This window comes from Micrasema longulum, unplaced genomic scaffold (genome assembly GCF_059751315.1).
Source record: "Micrasema longulum isolate JH-2025_06_02 unplaced genomic scaffold, ASM5975131v1 h1tg001917l, whole genome shotgun sequence".
NCBI classification, from domain to species: Eukaryota; Metazoa; Arthropoda; class Insecta; order Trichoptera; family Brachycentridae; genus Micrasema; species Micrasema longulum.
The window spans coordinates 1-19,050 of NW_028279091.1; the positions used below are offsets into that span (position 1 = coordinate 1).

The 19,050-nt window shown below is 32.9% G+C and overlaps 2 protein-coding genes across 3 annotated transcripts; one reads left to right on the forward strand and one right to left on the reverse strand.

Moving 5' to 3' along the window:
* Positions 1-82: 82 nt before the first annotated feature.
* On the forward strand, positions 83-9,509 carry Miro (mitochondrial Rho GTPase). The gene is made up of 10 exons (XM_088238549.1): positions 83-255; positions 411-542; positions 1,831-2,027; positions 2,346-2,535; positions 2,813-2,948; positions 3,061-3,191; positions 3,671-3,892; positions 4,166-4,359; positions 5,378-5,449; positions 8,564-9,509. The coding sequence occupies exons 1-10, from the start codon at positions 187-189 to the stop codon at positions 8,688-8,690; spliced, it is 1,470 nt and encodes a 489-aa protein (XP_088094675.1). The 5' UTR covers positions 83-186; the 3' UTR covers positions 8,691-9,509.
* Positions 9,510-9,620: 111 nt separating this feature from the next.
* Positions 9,621-17,935, reverse strand: Polr3B (RNA polymerase III subunit RpIII128). Of its 2 annotated transcripts, XM_088238547.1 has the most exons (12): positions 17,689-17,935; positions 17,220-17,551; positions 16,621-16,733; positions 15,689-15,864; positions 15,256-15,443; positions 14,799-15,183; positions 13,686-14,049; positions 13,046-13,504; positions 12,167-12,961; positions 11,948-12,084; positions 11,324-11,487; positions 9,621-9,875 (listed from the first exon to the last, which is right to left on the reverse strand). In XM_088238547.1, exons 1-12 carry the CDS (start codon positions 17,773-17,775, stop codon positions 9,656-9,658), a joined length of 3,420 nt encoding a protein of 1,139 aa, XP_088094673.1. In that variant the 5' UTR covers positions 17,776-17,935; the 3' UTR covers positions 9,621-9,655. The 2 variants fall into 2 exon arrangements, with proteins under 2 accessions (XP_088094673.1, XP_088094674.1); XM_088238548.1 differs by lacking the exons at positions 17,220-17,551; positions 17,689-17,935 and adding an exon at positions 16,833-16,920.
* Positions 17,936-19,050: the final 1,115 nt, after the last annotated feature.

The following is a 19,050-nucleotide window of genomic DNA, read 5'->3' on the forward strand; positions in this document are numbered from 1 at the left end:
CGAGGCTCTACTGTAATTCCACATTGAAATATCTTATCAATTTTTCTCCCGTTTATGTTATAATATAAAATATTTTAAGAATTGTTTAATGATATTTTCCAGTCCATTTTGGAAATAGCAGAAGACTTTCCCGAAATAGACAGCTGTATAGAATGTTCGGCCAAAACGCTGAATAATATTTCAGAGATGTTCTACTATGCACAAAAAGCCGTTCTGCACCCGACATCACCCCTCTATGTAATGGAACATCAAGATGTAAGTTTACCATCCTTGGTGGCTACTTATTTTATGTGCACTTGAAAAATCAATATCACCGACTAGTACTACATATTTTTTAATCATCCCATATAATATACAAAATTATCTGTCTACAGTTGTGGTCTATCATTCTACTATTATTGTTATTTTAGCTGACTGAAAACTGCAGAAGAGCGCTAACAAGAATATTTAAGGTGTGTGATATAGACGGAGATGGACTACTCAATGATTATGAACTTAACCATTTCCAAAGGCGGTGTTTCGATAGTCCTCTACAACCACAGGTAATATACTAGTATATAAATATATTCCTAAACTTCCTTTACCATATCATCTTTCTTCTTCTTGCAATGCCTTGTCAGGTCCCCCGGATGTCGGCGATCACTACAACGAAAGCATCTCGGTCCTGCGCTACTCTTATATTCCACAGCCAGGACAACTGCTTATTGGATGCACTCGCCATAGTGATTCCTGGGAAAAGAAGACCAGAGTGGTTTCCCGTTAACTTCTCTGGTGGATTTTTCTGTCAGAGTCACCTTTCCTTAGCTGGTTGATTTTGGTTTTGAGGCGCCAGAAACTCGCTTTTCATCGTCCTGTTATCTGCTGTGATCACACCTTTACTGGTGAGATTCCACTGCCCAGGGTTTGCGACGTGGACGCTAACGAGTTGGACTAGTCAGTACTATTGCCAGTGGAATGCAACTGGGCGTTGCAGCACTTTATAGAATCACACCCTCCAGCAAGATGTGACTCTTTAAATAACCTTAATTATGAACCATTTTGGCATTGACAACATGCTTAAAATTGACAAACGTAGACATAATGGCTCTATAATTCACATTATGTTTTGTACTCAATTGAACAACCTTCTCTGATTCCTTATTTAAAATTTAAAAAACGACCTTGTCTGGTTACCAGAAATGATTTTTTATATGTTATTAACTACATAACATGGCCATATTGTAAAATTTTTATAAGAAAATAACATTTATGTAGATTTTAATAATTAGTAAATTAATCTCACAGTAAAACCCCAATTATCCGGATTAATGAGTGCCAGATGCTATTCACATAAAAACTTACTTAAACGTGGTGTTCAGCAAAGTTAATTGCTTTGACGAAGAAACGCACCGACTGCCTGTGCCCTTTTTTATTTGTTATTATAACATATTATTTTTTTATTTTCTGATAACGGATGTTTGGCCATCTGGATGACTGGAGTAAAGCATCCTTGAGGTAAAATGGCGCTATATAAGTTATCCATAATAATAATTATTATTAGATAAATGGAATTCTACTGTATATATATATTGTATTAATTGCGTTCTTATGATTTACCCAAATGTTTCAATTTTGAAGACCATTTCCAACGAGTTGTAAATAACTCACTATTGGAAAATGGGAACCAAGGTGTGGTAGAGTGGGGTTCGAACCTCGGACGTCTAATCTGTAAGTCAGCAATACTAGCCACTGGTCCACAACCTGGTTCAAAATAGATTTACAATATTTGTATAAATGTATTGCAATAATCTTTCATTGTAATTTCAATTTTAATGTGATTTTCAATGCCAGGTATTAGATGAAGTGAAAGCAGTGTTGGCACAGAACGTCCCGGATGGAATAGAAAGAGATTCAGTAACTTTAAAGGGTTTTCTATTTCTACACTGTCTCTTCATTCAGAGGGGTCGTAATGAGACCACGTGGACTGTTCTCCGGAAATTTGGATATAACGAGAGCCTGCAAATGTGCACAGAATATCTGTACCCAGTGTAAGATATGTATATGTATTATGCATTCATTATTTACCGTTGAATTGTATTTTTAAATGTAACCAATCTACTTAAAAATATATGTTTTAAAGGTATGCTAGTCTTGAATTTCTGGCTTGCTTTCAATCTATCAACAAAGTGTAAATTTATGCATTTATATTACCATTTATGTACACAGTTTTTCTTTAATTTTCATTGATAAGGCATGAACAATAAAAATAAACCCTCTAAGGGTGGTCTCAAAATAGTTTATAAAACAGTACAGCTTACAAAACAGTTTATATATGCATCTGATTAATTTATTATAATAAATTGTAGAATCAAAATACCATCAGGCTGCTCTACAGAACTCTCTCACAGAGGACAACAGTTCCTCACACAGCTATTTGAGAGATATGACAAGGACAGGGATGGCGCACTGAACACTGTGGAGCTTAGGAACGTCTTCTCATGCTGCCCTCAAGTTCCCTGGCACCATCTACGGCAAACGGTGCCTACTAACGAAAAGGTATTCAATATAATATGCGTAAAATTGTTAGATACTTGACAATTAAAAAAATTATTGTTAATGTAGGCTAAGTGTAAATAATTAATGTAATTTATAAGAACCTGCTGACGAGTTGTATGTATGCAACTCAGCAGGACTTTAATTTAAGAATATTTTGTAAATATTTTTGAAAAAAAATAAATAAATAAAATAAATTGTATTCAATTTAATATTTTACAGCAATTAATGTGCAATTGTTATTTTTTTACAAACTCAGATTTTTTTATTACTTTCATAGGGTCATTTGACATTACAAGGTTGGCTTTGTCGCTGGGCTCTGATGACATTAACAGAACTCCCAAAAACCCTAGAATACTTAGCGTATCTCGGTTTCAATGTCCATGAAAACGAATCTCAGGCTGCGGCTATTCAAGGTAATTTACAGTTCTTGTTTTATTTTTATTCGAGGTAACTGATAATTCTTGTTTTTTTTTTGTTAATATGTGCAACACTGCAAATGGTAAACGGTAATTATTTTGATTACAGTAACACGTGAAAAGAGATTGGATCTGGCGAAAAAGCAATCTAGTCGTAATGTGTACCAGTGTCATGTTATTGGACCAAGAAATTCTGGAAAGACTTCATTTTGTAGGACATTTATTGGAGCTGGAACAAAGGTAAGTTTGGTTCTCTCTTGTTCGTGAAAATCATTTATCAACTCCATGCTTCATTATTTTAATTTCAAGAATTTATTGCTAACTAACTTAGAGTATAGGTGGGTTTTAAGTTGTTTTTTTTTTACGGAAAACTGTAGTTTCTCACTTCTGCTGGGAGAGCATGCCATGTCATAAGGCCTGCAACCGGAAATGCGCATTCATCAAATTAAGTGAGCCGATTGGTATAAAGACTTCCTATTGCTGTAGATGGAGTGATTTAAGCTTAAGTCTTTCAGCCAGCTCATCTGGAATGCATGCTTTGTCTCACACATTGAAACCCGAATGTAAACCATTGTCAGGAGGACTTTATTATTACTGAGCCATAAATTAATTGTATCATCAATTTACACTGAAAATGAATCTTTTGGGCTGTGTACATATTTAATTATTTAATACAGCAATCACTAGTTTTATGAACTTTTGTCCATATTATTTTACAGAAGTCCAGGAGTCCGGCTGGTGACAGCGACAGTGACGCTATCCACGCCTGTATCAACACCGTGCAGGTTTACGCCCAGGAAAAGTATTTGATTCTAAAGGATATAGAAGTCAGTCGAGTGTCGGATCCCTTGCAGCCCTCTGAAGTTAACTGCGATGTGGCTTGCCTCGTCTACGATACCACTCACGCCAAATCTTTTGAATACCTTGCCAGAATATTTATTGTGAGTTTGTTGATAGTTTTTCTTTTAAAATATTTTAAGTATGTTAAAAATTAATTTATTTAACACCAATCTTCATGCAGGTCTGCAGAGTTAAAAATGGATACGTATTAACAAATATTTTTGAATCTAAATATACTTTTTCAATCACCAAAATATAGAGTTAGATTAAATTTTGTTAAAACAATAATGGTCTAAAAATTCTCAATTTACTTTTTCACAAGATTCAACTGATTGATCATAATTTATTGTTTGTATTATTTATTATCTTTCCAGAAATACTTTGCTGAGAGCAAAATACCCGTTTTAGTTGTTGGAACAAAGTCAGACTTGGATTCTGTCAGACAAGAATACTTATTACAACCTGATGAATTTTGTTCAAAGTATAAAATTCTGCCTCCGCAGTATTTCACCATTAAGGACAAAAAGAAAGACATCTTTATTAAACTAGCAACAATGGCCGCATTCCCGTAAGTACCTCCAAACTTTATAAACTTATTCATTACCTGGAACGAGTCAATAATAAATCTCCCGCTTATACTAACTAACTCATTCTCCCTTCGTGTATTATTTAAAGCCCAACATTGTTATTTATTTGATTATAACTTTATTATTGGGCCTCGCTTTCGGAGAGTTTGTAATTTTATAAAACTATCGAAAAAACATGAAAATGAAATGTTGAAAAGGATGAAAAACCAAAAAATATGTGCTAAGATTGATGACGCCAAATCATATTACAGTAATTTTACTATTTTTTTTGTTAAAAATACCTTTACACCAAACCTAAAAATAATAATGAAATATTCCTGAGATTAACATGTTTTTTATCCAAAATTGTTATGTTTCACACTTCCTTATGCCAAAACGATGTTTACACAACGACCGTAGGTTTTATTCCTTTGCAGTACTTCATTTTTTGATTGAAGCTATGAATAATTGTATGTATTTTTAATTCAAATGAACTTACATGAATATTTTTGTCAGTCGTTTCCAAGCTGCCTGGATTTTATTTTACAAGCACAGGTTCGTAGAAATTTGTCGTCGGACAATGTAAGTTTTACATGTAAAGTTTTAGTCATCTCATTTCCAGTTGGAATTTTTTTATTTTCTCACCTAAATACAATGCCACCACTGCCTTTGATGTCGCTTATGTTCGAAATAGGAATGCAAAAAAAAATGGAGACAGTAATATAAAATATAAATATATTACAAAATTTCTTGCATGCTTAACTAAGTCTGAAGCAATAGTTTGTTATGTAAAATTGTGATTGCAAATATTTTCTGTAAAATCAGTTTTTCCGAGGAGTGTCTTTAAAAATATATGTTTTTTAATGCCTGTCAATTTTTGTATTTAATAATATGTATATTAGTATAAACAAAGATTTGTATATTATTTTATTTGTTATATTATTTAAGATTTTTATTTAGCAATGAAAATAATATTTTATAAAGGATCGCTCTATTATGACAAAATTATTTTATTTGCAGTCCCCTACGTCGCTTGATTCACATGTTGTACCTCAGACCAATAAACTCAGATTGGTTTAATGCATACTCCAGGTTATATTCATCACCTTTCCGTATTTAGGTGTTTTTCTTAGGCCTGGCTTTAATCGTTGTGGCTTCATCATATTCATAAAGTTTTAATTTTTATTTGAACTAATGAGAACACGCTTCATATAATTTAAGAATATTTTTTATAATTTAAACTATGAAATCAAATACTTTTATACGGCCATTACAAAATTTATCTTTATAACTTATTCGAATAACACATTGCTTCACTTCACTTATTTTCTTTTTATTATTTCACTTAAATAAGTATTTATTTATTATTATTTTTGCAGTTTTTTTTTTTGACTTAAAAATGTATTGAAATGACTTAAAAATGTATTGTTTCTCTATACTAGTTGAATAATGTATTACCATTTTATAATTTTAAATTAATCTGATGAAGAATTATTTTTGCTTATGGCTGGCTGATATTGTTTCAATCAGAATTGAAATTTTATATTTAACAAATTAATTATTTAATCCTATTTTTTTTTTACACTTAGAAAATTATCCTTAATCAGAGAGATATGCATTTAACTGACAAAATAACGGTACTTTCACCACTTGTCATCAAGTTTTCTGCACGATGATCACAGTTACCTCTTTTTTTCACGTATTTGATACTCACACTTCCGAGATAAGGCGTTGTTTCCCCGACAAAATGTTTGCAATATTCACACCTTATTCACAGTTTGACTTATATAGGGTCTTTTCACGATTTTTTACTTTTGTTACAATGGTAATGGTATTATTTTTTCCGTGCGACATACGATAAATTTTCTACAATGGCTTAAAATATGCATATTTTGAATTACCTGAAAACAAGACATTGCGTTCCGCCATGGGAGAAATGTTACTGTGCTATACTTGCATGCAATGTTTGTTAGAAGTGAACCCAACGGGCATGACATGCGAGTCGTTTTGTCTGTAATCTTTTTTTAACCCCGAAAATTATGAATGAAAACTTGTTTCTTATTCATTGATATCATTCGAATTTTAGTTAGTTTTTTTTTTAATATTGGCATTCTTATAATTTACCTAAATGTTTCAATTTTGGTGGCCATTTTCAACGAGTTGTAAATAACTCACTATTAGAAAATGGATATCAAATTAGGGTAGAGTGGGATTCGAACCATGTGAGTCCGCAACACCAGCCATGGGACTACAATCCAATTATCGTTTTTCCTGATTTGTGAAAATACCCTATATGTATGTTTGGCCCCTTATATACATAAATACAAAGTTTTTTATATTTATTTTACATAATTTTTCATGTATCTATGCAGTTGAGTTTACTTCTTGATAAATTTATTTTATCTTATATGTATATGCATAGTAGTGGCGCTGATTACAAATTGATATTTGTTTTGAATTATACATAAGTATATAAAAAATAGTATTTATTGACGGCAATTGCATGTTATATTAGTATGATTACAAAATCATATAAAGGGTTTTTAAATAAGGGCGGGTAGACGTTGAAATGAAATAAAACAAGTTGTTTGTGAGATACTAACAAAATTCTTTTTTATTTGAAAGGCCCATATGTGCCATTAAGTGTGAAATATGACATTGTTTAAATGCCCACCTCGGCTTCTTACGGCGGCACAGATTCAGATCCGATTTTCAATGACTCTTTCGCGTAGATCCGGCTGAATTTGAGCGATGGCCTGTGTTATCACCTTTAGGGCATCGGTCAATTGTGGTTTATTTGCATAGACCTGTGACTTAAAAAGACCCACAATAAAAAGTCTAACAGGGTCAAATCGCATGACCTTGGTGGCCAATTCTGATCACCCCTGCAAGAGATAACCGTACCATCAAATCGTTCATGCAGAATGTCAATCGTGGCATCCGCTGTGTGGCGCGTGGCGCCGTCCTGCTGGAACCACATATCGTCTAGGTCCATATGGTTCAATTTGGGCCATAAGAAGTTGGTTATCATCGTTCTGTAGCGCTCGCCGTTGACGGTGACCGCCTCACCAACGTCGTTTTTGAAAAAGTACGGACCAATGACGCTGCCGGCCCAAAATCCACACCAAACGGTAACTTTTTGAGGATGCAATATCACCTTGTGAACCTCGCGTGGGTTGGTGTCGTCCCATATATGGCTATTTTGCTTGTTAACACAGCCATTCATTCAAAAATGCGTCTCGTCGGTAAAAATGATTTTTCAATCGTTTCAATGAAAAATTGGGGTCATCTTTCAAACGGTTCGAAGCCCAGTCACCGAAGAAACGGCGTTGTCTATGAGCTTCTGGGTCAGTTGGATCTTGTATGGGTGTAGGCCTAAGTCTCGACGCAATATTCGCCCAGTTGAAGTCTGCGAAAGGCTGAGTTCTTGTGCGGCGAGGAATCGACTGCCTCAGGTTCTGCTGTACACTTTCACGGACAGCGGCGATGTTCTTGGCCGATCTTGCGTTCCTTGAACATACGGGTGTTGGTTGATTGAATACCGAACCGGTCGTCTTAAATTTGGCCACCAAACGTCAAAGAGTTGACTGTGACAGACCACCACGTCTGCCGTAAAATGGGCGCAATGCGCGCAACGTTTGCACTTACGAACTCTTATTTTGATAATAAAATTTTATCATTTGAACGTGCTGTTCAATTGTGTAACTTGCCATGGTGATTTGGCATAATTAATGAATAATAAAAAATATATTTGACAGATATCATCAAAACAAAATGGCCGCCACTTGCTGTCAAAATCTACCCGCGCCAATTGAAAACCCCTTTATATGTTTAAAATGCACAGCATTTGTATATCAATGGCACGCAAGATTTAATATGCATATGTATATATACTGCAATTTGTGTATTAAACTTAATATACATAATAAAAGTAATGAAATACAAGTTTGATACTGTCTCATTTCAACCTTTTAAAAATGATATCCATATAAAAAACAATGAAAAGTTACTTTTTCCACTTTCAACTATTTTAAAGAATTACTTGTCAATATTTCTCCCTTAAAAAACAATTTAATTTTAAGGATGTGCTTTGTTTGCATTCTTTTAAGACGTTTTGCCTAGAAAATATAAATGCTTTTATTGTTGTTTTCTTTCCATTTTTTTTATCTTTCTGGTGTTATTTTTGTTGTAAATTATTGATTTCAGACACCTGAAGCAGTTTGGTCTGATTCCCGGTGAGCACGCCACCTGGTGGAAGGCTGGTATCGGTATAGCGGCTGCTACCATCGTTGGATTCTTTGTAGTGAAAGTCCTCAATACGTCGGATCGATAAAATATTACTTAGAAAATCATTTCACTTACCAAATATATGTCTGTAAATATATTTTTAACCAAGGCCAATGGGTCATAGTACTATTGAAATAAATCAATATAGAGTTTTAGGAAAAGTTTCAATGCCAATTGTAAAGATTTAGTATTTTTTCATTCATAATACAAAATATTTGAGACAATTAGTTTGGAATGCGCTATTTATAACATGTAAAGGACTTAATTATTTTATTTAATATCGATAAGGCTAGTTTTAATATTTAGGAGCGTTGATTCTGACAGCCCTTTTTTTTATCATAGTCAATGAACAAAATGTGTTGTCATCAAAATATCTATTGTTATTTTTTTAAAGCTTTTATTAGTATTAGTTGGGTCAGGTTACCCTAGTCAGGTACCGAGATATGCTAACGGACTGAAGTACTGAAAGGTAACAGAATGGTTGAAAACCTCTAAAGCAACAAATATTTGACTTAATAATGAATATCCAGAAACAATAATAATATGTATTATATCAAACATTTTAATGATTTTCAATTCAACTGCATACTGATTAATTTATGTGATGTCCAATAATAAATATTTGAGGCTAAATAATAACTATACATAGGGAAATTGGTAGAAAAAATTGTAGATCTTCCCAAAAGTATTTTAACATTTTATTTTGTGATTTATTTGCTTTTAATACAAATTGTAATATAAATTGTGAAATTTAAAATAGGCTGAAAAAACATGTTTATATTTGTCAATAAATGATTGTTGATTTTATCACATTCATTTACACGTTTTGCTATAAGTGAAATAAATGTACATACATAATACTGAATCCTGCATTTCTTTTTAATATATCGTTTATTTTTTTGTGCTTACAATAATTGTGTTCAAATAAGAAAGTCACTAAGTCAAAATGTAACGAAGTTTGAAGAAAAAAAACATATTAAAACACAAATACATATTTATTTTGAAAATATACTATTCACAATATTTTTTAAGGGTTAGTCTAGGGACAATATTCATGGCAGTAAGTTCTTGGAACAGCAGTTTACACGCGTACGGCATCTCTATAGTACTTACTGAAGCAGAACTACTACAGGCGTGACACCAGCCATCGTACGCGAGACGGCCGCAAGCGTTACAAATGTCCGTACTGAATGCGTCTGAAGCAATCATCAACCGTTCAATTAACAGCATACTAAAAAAAATAAAGAAATCAAACATTCAAAAAATTATGATAGAAGATTGGGATGGGAGTCTTCTTTCAAGAAAATTATCCACAAGCGGAGTGGGAATTTATGATAAAGATTATATTATTAACTTTTTCAGCCCATTGAAACAAAATAATTCTGATGCCCGTTTTGTGGTATAGCGATTAACACATTTGACTACCATGCATCTGTTCCAAGTTTAACTCCCAGCAACGTCAATGTGAAATATTTATACTGGCACCTGAAGCATACATCTGTTTTTACTTTAACAAAACAACACTGTACAAAAAATAAATATACATAAACATTTTTAAAAACATTAATTGCATAATGTAATATGTATTATGGCGGCCTCCGCGGTGTAGTTAAGGGTATGCTATGTAAAGTGAACCAAATGTGCGTAATGGGCATGTGTATTGTCTGATCGTGAATAATTATTTTATTGTCATATTATATGTTTTAATAAAATTAAGGTACATAAAACGATTTAATTCTTTTGAAAACCCAAATGGATTTTTATACACCATTGTACTTTTTTTACGGTACTGTGTGGAATGTATTCATCGTGCAAAAAGAGGTTTCGGTATACACTGAACTAATGTGAATAAAAGAAGGATTATTATGAATGAAACAAAAATATTTAAAAATTAGCAGTCTAGGCATTTTACACACTGTAACATTCACCATTCTGCCTATGTTTAGACATCCACATTTCCCCAACTCTTCCATCTGTTGACTTTCGTGAAGTAAAAGAGCTGAAACCTTTATTATGTGGGTAAGATTCATCCGGCTAAACCTTTTCACGCGCTAGGCAACGCTTGAAAATAATCTTTCAAATATAAATGATTTTTCAATTTTTATACTTCTTATACCAGTTATTTTAATCAAGATGTTTTGAATATTTCCAAATGTTTGTAGACAGGCTGAATTACCTAGAGTTCCATATTAGCTTATCAAAAATGTTTTCCCTCTGTGTTGCAAAAATCTAAATAACTCCCAAGGGAGGTAACTCAGACTGTCTACAAACATTTGGACATACTCAAAACATTGTTAAAACAAAAATATTTTAATTGACTGAAACTACAGTCAGCTCAAACTTAAAAAAGCTCAGCTAGATTCACTTAAAGGTTTTCTATACTTTTTTCATTTAAATTATTTATTGACAATTCTTGATGGAATTCCATTGTAATGATGTACTAACTTATATTTACAAATATGTTATTAATTAAAAAAAATACTTGGTACACTTCCACTTATTTATTTTGACCAATTAGCGCTTTCACCCTCTAATGGGCATCTTCAGACTGGTAAATGAATAACTTATATGTAAATATAAGTTATTACATCATTTTCTATACTTGTTTATTAATTTCGACACTAACTTCTTGGTTTTTTATAATAAAATATTAAATTGATTATGTTGATGCGTCCTTACCTCGCTCCGTAGCCTATGAGACAATCCCTCTCCATTTCCCCCAAGCGCAGCCCTCCCTCACGCGACCTCCCCTCCGTAGGTTGGCGGGTCAGGACGGCCCTAGGTCCGCGTGCGCGAGCGTGCATCTTATCTTGCACCATGTGCTTCAGTTTTTGATAATAAACCTGTAGCAACAAGGTCATTGGATTAATATTCTGCGAAAAAACTACAGAAAAAATATCATTACCCCCTTTCCACACCTAATTGGGCATAGGGCACTGCTTTAGTACGCCACCGTAGCATATCTTGATCATTTTTAAGGTAAGATGATAGTCTTGTGCTTCAGGTGCCAGTCCAACACCTTTTAAATTGAATATTTCATATCAATCGTGTTGGGAATTGAACCCGAGACCTCTTGCATGGTAGGAAAACACGCCGACTATTTGACCAATAAGCAGAAAAGACATAGTGTTTTAAAATGGCATAATTACATATTTCTTTACTACTTTCATTTATAGTTTACTGTCTGTAATACTATGAATATTTTACTATGCATATTTTTTTATGAATCAAATACACTTTGAGCGACTTCTTAAGAAAGTACGAAAAAAGTTAGTACATTTGTGTATATTAAGTTATACTTACTGGTCCAGAATAAATGTATGCCTCTAAAGGCTCTCCTGTAATTCCAGAGTAGAAGATGTCCTTGCCATGATAATTAAATCCATGTTTGGCCAATTCGTCGCAAATATCAGACACTTTGGATCCACCAAATGCAGTGCCTAAAACAAATTTTCATTTATAAATAAAGCAAACTTTTTTTTAACTGATAGATATCTATCACCTGCAGGAAAATGTACAAACCATAGTGAAATTTTCCTTCTAATAATCCTGCTTTGCCGCCAATCAATTCAATAGTTTTTCCCACTGTCATACGAGATGGAAAACCGTGAGGATTCATAATCATATCAGGACAAATACCGTAGTCATTAAATGGCATATCTTCTTGATCAACAATTAGTCCGGTCACACCTTTTTGTCCATGCCGGGAACTGAACTTGTCTCCTATTTCTGGTCGCCGAGTTTGTCTCAATAAACATTTAATCAGAAAAGCTTCTTCCGCATTAGACGACACCATTACTTTTTCAACATATGCCGGAACCGGACACTTGTAGCATACTGGAACATCTTTGAAGTCTATTTGCTGCGGCTGTCCGGCAACTATCGGGTTAAGAGTAACTAATGGCATCTGTTTATTGATAAGAACTTGTCTATTTTCAACTAATTCACCTGGGGCTGCAATCCCATCAGCATCCAAAATGTCGTGCGATTTAATTATTTTATTTGTTGCCGCATCTCTCGACGGACCGAGGATTCTGTCGGATGTTTGATTAGCGTAGCGTTTCATAGTTGTTTTAACGCTTTTGTAAACTAAACAACGGCCATAACCCCTGTCAATTGATGCTTTATTTAAAATTAAAGCATCCTCAATATCGTATCCACTGTAACTCATAACTGCGACAGTAGCATTCTGCCCAGCGGGAAGTTTATCAAAATTGGTTAATTCTATAGTTTTAGTTTTTACCATGGGACATTGGGGATAAACTAAATTATACATAAGGGTATCTATTCGGTTACGTTGATTGTAGCCAATTGTACCTGAAAAACAAATCAAATTATAATTTATTCGAGTTCATTAAATAAATATTTCAGTAAAAATATTACTCGAACTCGAGTACATACCCATAGCTTGCTTGCCCATGGCACATTGGTAAGTATTCCTAGGACTCTGATTATTATGCGGATAAGGAACGAGTCCCGCACATACTCCGAGTAATGTAAAAGGTTCAACTTCCAAATGGGTGGTTAAATCTGGATCAATTTCATGTTCTCTGCATGCAATATAGCTATCATTCTCTTCATTTACATCAAGATATTCGATAAGTCCATCATTTAAGAAATCTTGGAATTTTCTAATACCCCGGTCAAGTTCAGAAATGTGATGTTGTTCCACTAAGGGTCTACCATATTTGACAATAATGTAAGGTCGACACAGTCGTCCCCCGTCACTGCAGATGTAAACAGTACGCTGGTTGTGATTAGGGTAGATAGAAACGAAGGCAGAAATCAATCCCTTACGCCTGAACATTCTGAATACTTCGATTAAACGATTGTAATTTTTTATGACTCCCAAAATATTACCTGAAATTAAAAATCAATCTAATTTCATACAGATATACCTCTAAAATATAATTGAACTAATTGTACAAAATTATAATAACCCAGTAATGGAACAAAAATACCATCAAATATTCGAAAATTTAAGTAAGGTAATTTTATTTAACTCTATAGATTAATATAATATTTAATGCAAATAGTTTACCATTAAGAAACACTAGATAGACATCGGGGTGATTGATTTCTTCGCCTCCTAAGAGACGAATATCTTCAACACCGGCATTACACGCCAATCTAGTAATGGGAAGTTGGTTGCACTCTGTGGTAATGTGAGTCATGAGTGCTAAGTTCTTCACGAGACCACACGCCTCTCCTTCAGGGGTATCTGAAGGGCACAACATGCCCCATTGTGAGGGTTGTAGAGACCTCGGACCGGAAACTTTGCGAGTTTTCTCAAACTGGGAATTCACCCGTGTCATCATTCCCAAAGCTGATATATAACTTAAACGACTTAATATCTGGGTTACACCATGACGTTCCATCTTAAATCGTTTGATGGTCCAGTTTCCCTAAAATTACAGCAATTATTTCAAGACATTGAACTAAAAATAAGGGAAAAAACGGGGCAAATGTACTGCATACAGACATATTACCCTTTGCAGAAGTATTTTTAACATTTTCTTCTTTGCATAAAAATAGTAGGTTTTACCATTTTTTACGTAAATACAGTAGAGCCTCAATAATCCGGACCCCCGCTTATTTGGTGATCACGGTAATTCGGACAGATGGAGCGGGGGCGTTCGCGGGGAGGCATTTTACCTGTGTCGAGCGCTGTGCTTCTGTTTTTTTTTTATCTTCATTCCAAATGCTCAGCCTTCCTACATGTTTATTATTCACTATTGTTAATAATGTCGAGGTTGTCCTTTGATAATTAAAAAAGTTCTAAAGTTAAACACATATGTTTTATTACCATTAAAGTATTGCAAACCACAATCAGGACACCTTGGTATTCCGCCAAGGTCCTGTTTTTTGCCTGTTCGGATTGTCAGTGCCCTACTGTACTTTATTTTTATAATTTAAAAAAAAATATATATATATATATTAATTTAAACAAACATACATACAATAAAGGTGTTTGACAAATATATTGTTAATTACAAGATTCGCCAAGCCAATCTATATGGCTTGTCATAAAGATCCTTTACAAGAAAAATATTTTGTATTTTTAAAAAACGCGATAAACTATTTATGTTTTTATGTAAAATTGATAAGTAAAATTGATAATTAATATTGAATCAAAACACTTTTCTCTACTTACACTGGATATGGCTACGAACAGCCCATTGGCAATGACATCGGGTCTCATGTGTTTTACTATGTCAAATTGTGCTGCTTTTATTTTTGGTATTATTTTATCAGCTATCATTTTCAATTCCCAATTGAATCTTTTGAATAAATCTTCAAACATAAGAGCCAACATGGATCCGGCAAGTTCCAAACGTTTATTTCCATAATAGTCAGGATCATCAATAGTAACTTTATTAGTTTCAGCTTCGATTACTCTTCTGACCATTAAAGAAACATACACTGCTTTGACATAGAAATTAAAATTTTCTACGGGGACATGAGCTATTATAGTAGTAGCCAGTAAATCCCTCGCTTCGTCAGCGGGAGTTCTTGTTTTACTTGCAGCTGTAACATATCTAAAAAAATAAATAATTTACAATATTAAATGGATACATTTTGGAATATAAATAAATAATATCCGAACAAACCTTTTCACTTTGAGTTTGGATCCCATATACTCTAATGCTTTTTGCTGGGTAAATATTTTTAAATTGTGACATTCCATAAGACACGGCGCCATCTTTTTAAGTGTATTTGAATCGGTTCCTACCAGTTGTATTATTTCTTGATCACTGCAAATTCCCATGGCTTTGAAAATAACGGCTATAGGAATATCCTACAAATATAACATTATCACATTTATTTAATATTAGGTTTTGCATGAAATTATTTATCATATATACATGAATATATTTATTATATGTAATAAAGAATATTGGAAATAGTTCATAATAATTTACATATCACATTTACATATTAATTTACATATAGACAATATTTTCAATCACTAATTTTCCATAAAATCAAAATGAAAGTACCTGTTATTTCTATAATAAAGTTAAGGTTATTTAAATTACTCACATCAGCTAGAGCATTATGTCGGAGAACATATTTTCCATTTTTTACAATAACATTGGTTCGGGATTTCTTCTCATGTGTTGAACTCGTTACCTGGCACTGAATTGCACCCTTGAACTCATCTACGATCATTCTATTTGTAGAAAGCTGTTCTTGAATGAGAATTACTTTTTCTTGACCTGCAAAAATAGTAAAAAAATAAGTTTAAGAATCATTATTTAAGAGAATAAATAAAAAAAAGATAAATGAAGGTAAACGTCATTTTGCGCTGGTTCGATTTATACCGATTTACAATTACACCGGTTGTTGCCGGCGTGGGATTCCCCGGTTCGGTCGACACCAGACGACAGTAGGCGCCGCGATTCTTATAGCCAACATACTTTTACACATTGTTTTATTATATTATCGTGTACGCGAGCAGCCTATTGTGTGTGTGAAATTTTTTCCGAGTTAGTTTTGTGTTTAAGAAAAATAAAAAGGTATAATTACATTTTTATTGTATTATTATTTAAATTAAAAGAATATTCAATTTTTTGTAGTTTATGCTATGATTCTGCAAGAAAGGAAGCAACAATCAAAGCAAATAAAATTCAATGCTTTTTTCAAAAAAGTGTGAGAGCTTAATTTAGTACCGACGAACTGGTGAGTATTTATTATAAAAAAATTCATTATCAAGAGATTATTATTTATTTTGTAAACTAATTTAAACTGTATTTATTAAATACATTTATAATTTATTTTATATACCATATGTATTAAATAAACATGTTAGATTGTTCTTAGAATTTTGACACGGAACCTAACCTTATATTATCTTCCATTAAATTTTTATTCATTTTACACTGATTTTTTTTAAGCCGGTGTCCCTCGGAACGGAACCCCCGCGTAAAACGACGTTTACCTGTACTGTTATTGTATGCTGAATATCATTATACCTCTCACTATGAAATAACCACCAGGGTCATGCGGACATTCATTTAGTTTTGATAACTCAAAATGAGATTTGTTAGTGAGGACACAGTTTGATGATCGAAGCATTAGCGGCATCCTAAAAAAGATATTCAAAATACATATCGTCTTGCGCCGGCAATATTAATATGTTATGTAACATTTTTTTTAATTTTAGAAGATTAATAAAACAATGTACCTTTTGATGATGTTTTTTTTTATATTGATATCAAAAAGGAAAAACATGTAATTTTATTCTGAAAAAATATTAAAGTATATTTAGTTGAAAGAAAATCTTAATTTAAAATACTTTTATAAAAGAAAGATCACTTAACAGATATTACCAGCACAATGAATTGTTGATTGATGCCGATTCTTTTGTAAAAAATACAATTAAAGAAGATTTCGAAAATGTATAAAAGCAATGTTTTATTTAACAATTAATAATTAGAAGTTTGTTTGGATGACAAAAGATAAATTTACTCTACGTTATGAAAAAATACATACCTATTACTTAATGATTATGTAAATTATAATGCGGTGGCAAAATATTATAAACATACTTTTTTTGAAGTTCTGTACATACCTCCCAATGATGAGGTTATTTCTTATAACCCTCTGGTTTCCTCTCGTATACTCGATATCCACAGTAATGGGAGCAGAGTAAGTCATGTCTCTCAGTCGACATTCGTGGGGCGTAGTTGCCTTTATAATGTTAAACCCTTCCTCCACATCCGGTGTGCCGACATAGGCATTTAAATACTTCACGTAAAACAGGGGATCTGCATCGCTCAACACTTTTTCATTTGCCTGAACAATCTTTTTTATTTCGACATTGATGAAATAATTGAAGGAATCGATGTGCTGTTTTACCAGACCCTTAACTTGAAGAAATGCCGGTACCAATTTGTATTTGTCCTATTGAGATATGAATTAAGGTTAGGTTTCATTACATACGATATACAACCGTTTTTTAACTAGTCGCAGCATGTGTACAGGGTTGATAGATAAAATAATGAAAATACGCTTAGCAATTATCAATAGTAAATAGATACCTCTAAAGCCTTGATGGGTTGTCGTAAAAGTTTTGGGTCCGAACACCAATCCTCGTTTACTTTGTCATTGATGTCTCCCCGAGTCATTTTGAGTATTTATTATACTGTGGTTTAAATACTTAATTTTAACAAGTCATGCTGCTTGTTTTTTCAAAATCCTAAGAATGAATATATTGCATTAAGAATATTAAATCGCCCGGCGACCTAAATCCTTAACCATTATTTTGACACTTTAAAACCACAGATTAATAGCACATGACATGCGGAGTTGATCTATGAAATTATTTTTAAATACCATAATCAAAATTATGAGTTCAGGCTCTACTAGTGATGTGCACAACGTATTGATGAAAATAACCGATTAACAGTCAGCTATATATCGATCGACTGTAAATAAGCGTTTATGAAAAAAAAGAAAAACGAAAGCTTAAGTTCTCATTCTTCATTCTTTCGGGATAGTTTGTATTTTTATTTTTTAACCCTTTGTGCTTTTTAAGACCCATAGAACAAAGTGGTACATTAATATTAGAATTGAGGTCATTATTTTCTGTAATGTATTAATATTTTTCTATTATTATTTTGCATATTGTTTTGATTGCTTGTATATTGTTTTAATATGTAAATAAATATTTCTGATTTATACATCGAAGAGTCCCGACTTTACACGGAATTTTCTAACAAGTCGGGACATAAAACACATACAATTGTGTCTATGTAAAATTGTGTATTTTGTGCAATAAAAAAAAATAATAAGTCTTATGTCACAAGAGAAAAAAAAAAGTCTTAATCTTACACTGGTAGATCAATCCACCGCTCAGATTTTCAGATGCAAATGTTTATTATCTTATAAAATAACATATTTTATTAGTTTTGCAAGACGTAAATCAACATAAAATATTTATAAGATAATTCAACAAAGATACATATTAGAAAACATACAATTTGAAGGTATGTGTCCTGGGTAAATCTGCTTGCATGCGCATTACTGACATTCACGAACTTGTTAACTATTGAGTTAGTCCATCCCAATGACATATGATACATAAACATGTCTTATAGAGTAAAATATTTTAAAAAGCAGTGACACGAAAACGTACCCATAGTTACTAAGTACCTTTTATTTAGGCCAGGGCTGCATTCAACGAGCATGCATATGCTACCAAAAATTGAAGTATTGTACCAAAAAAGTTTGTATTTTAATGTTAACAATCAAAATTTCTTTTTGTAACATTTCGACCCATTTATTTCTTTTCACTAGATTTTTAGGAACGAAAAGATCACGTTTATTATATTTTAAAAACACGTCCCTATCAGTGCATCACTGTAACTAAGAGCTTCGCAATTGCGCTGCTAGGCGTAGTC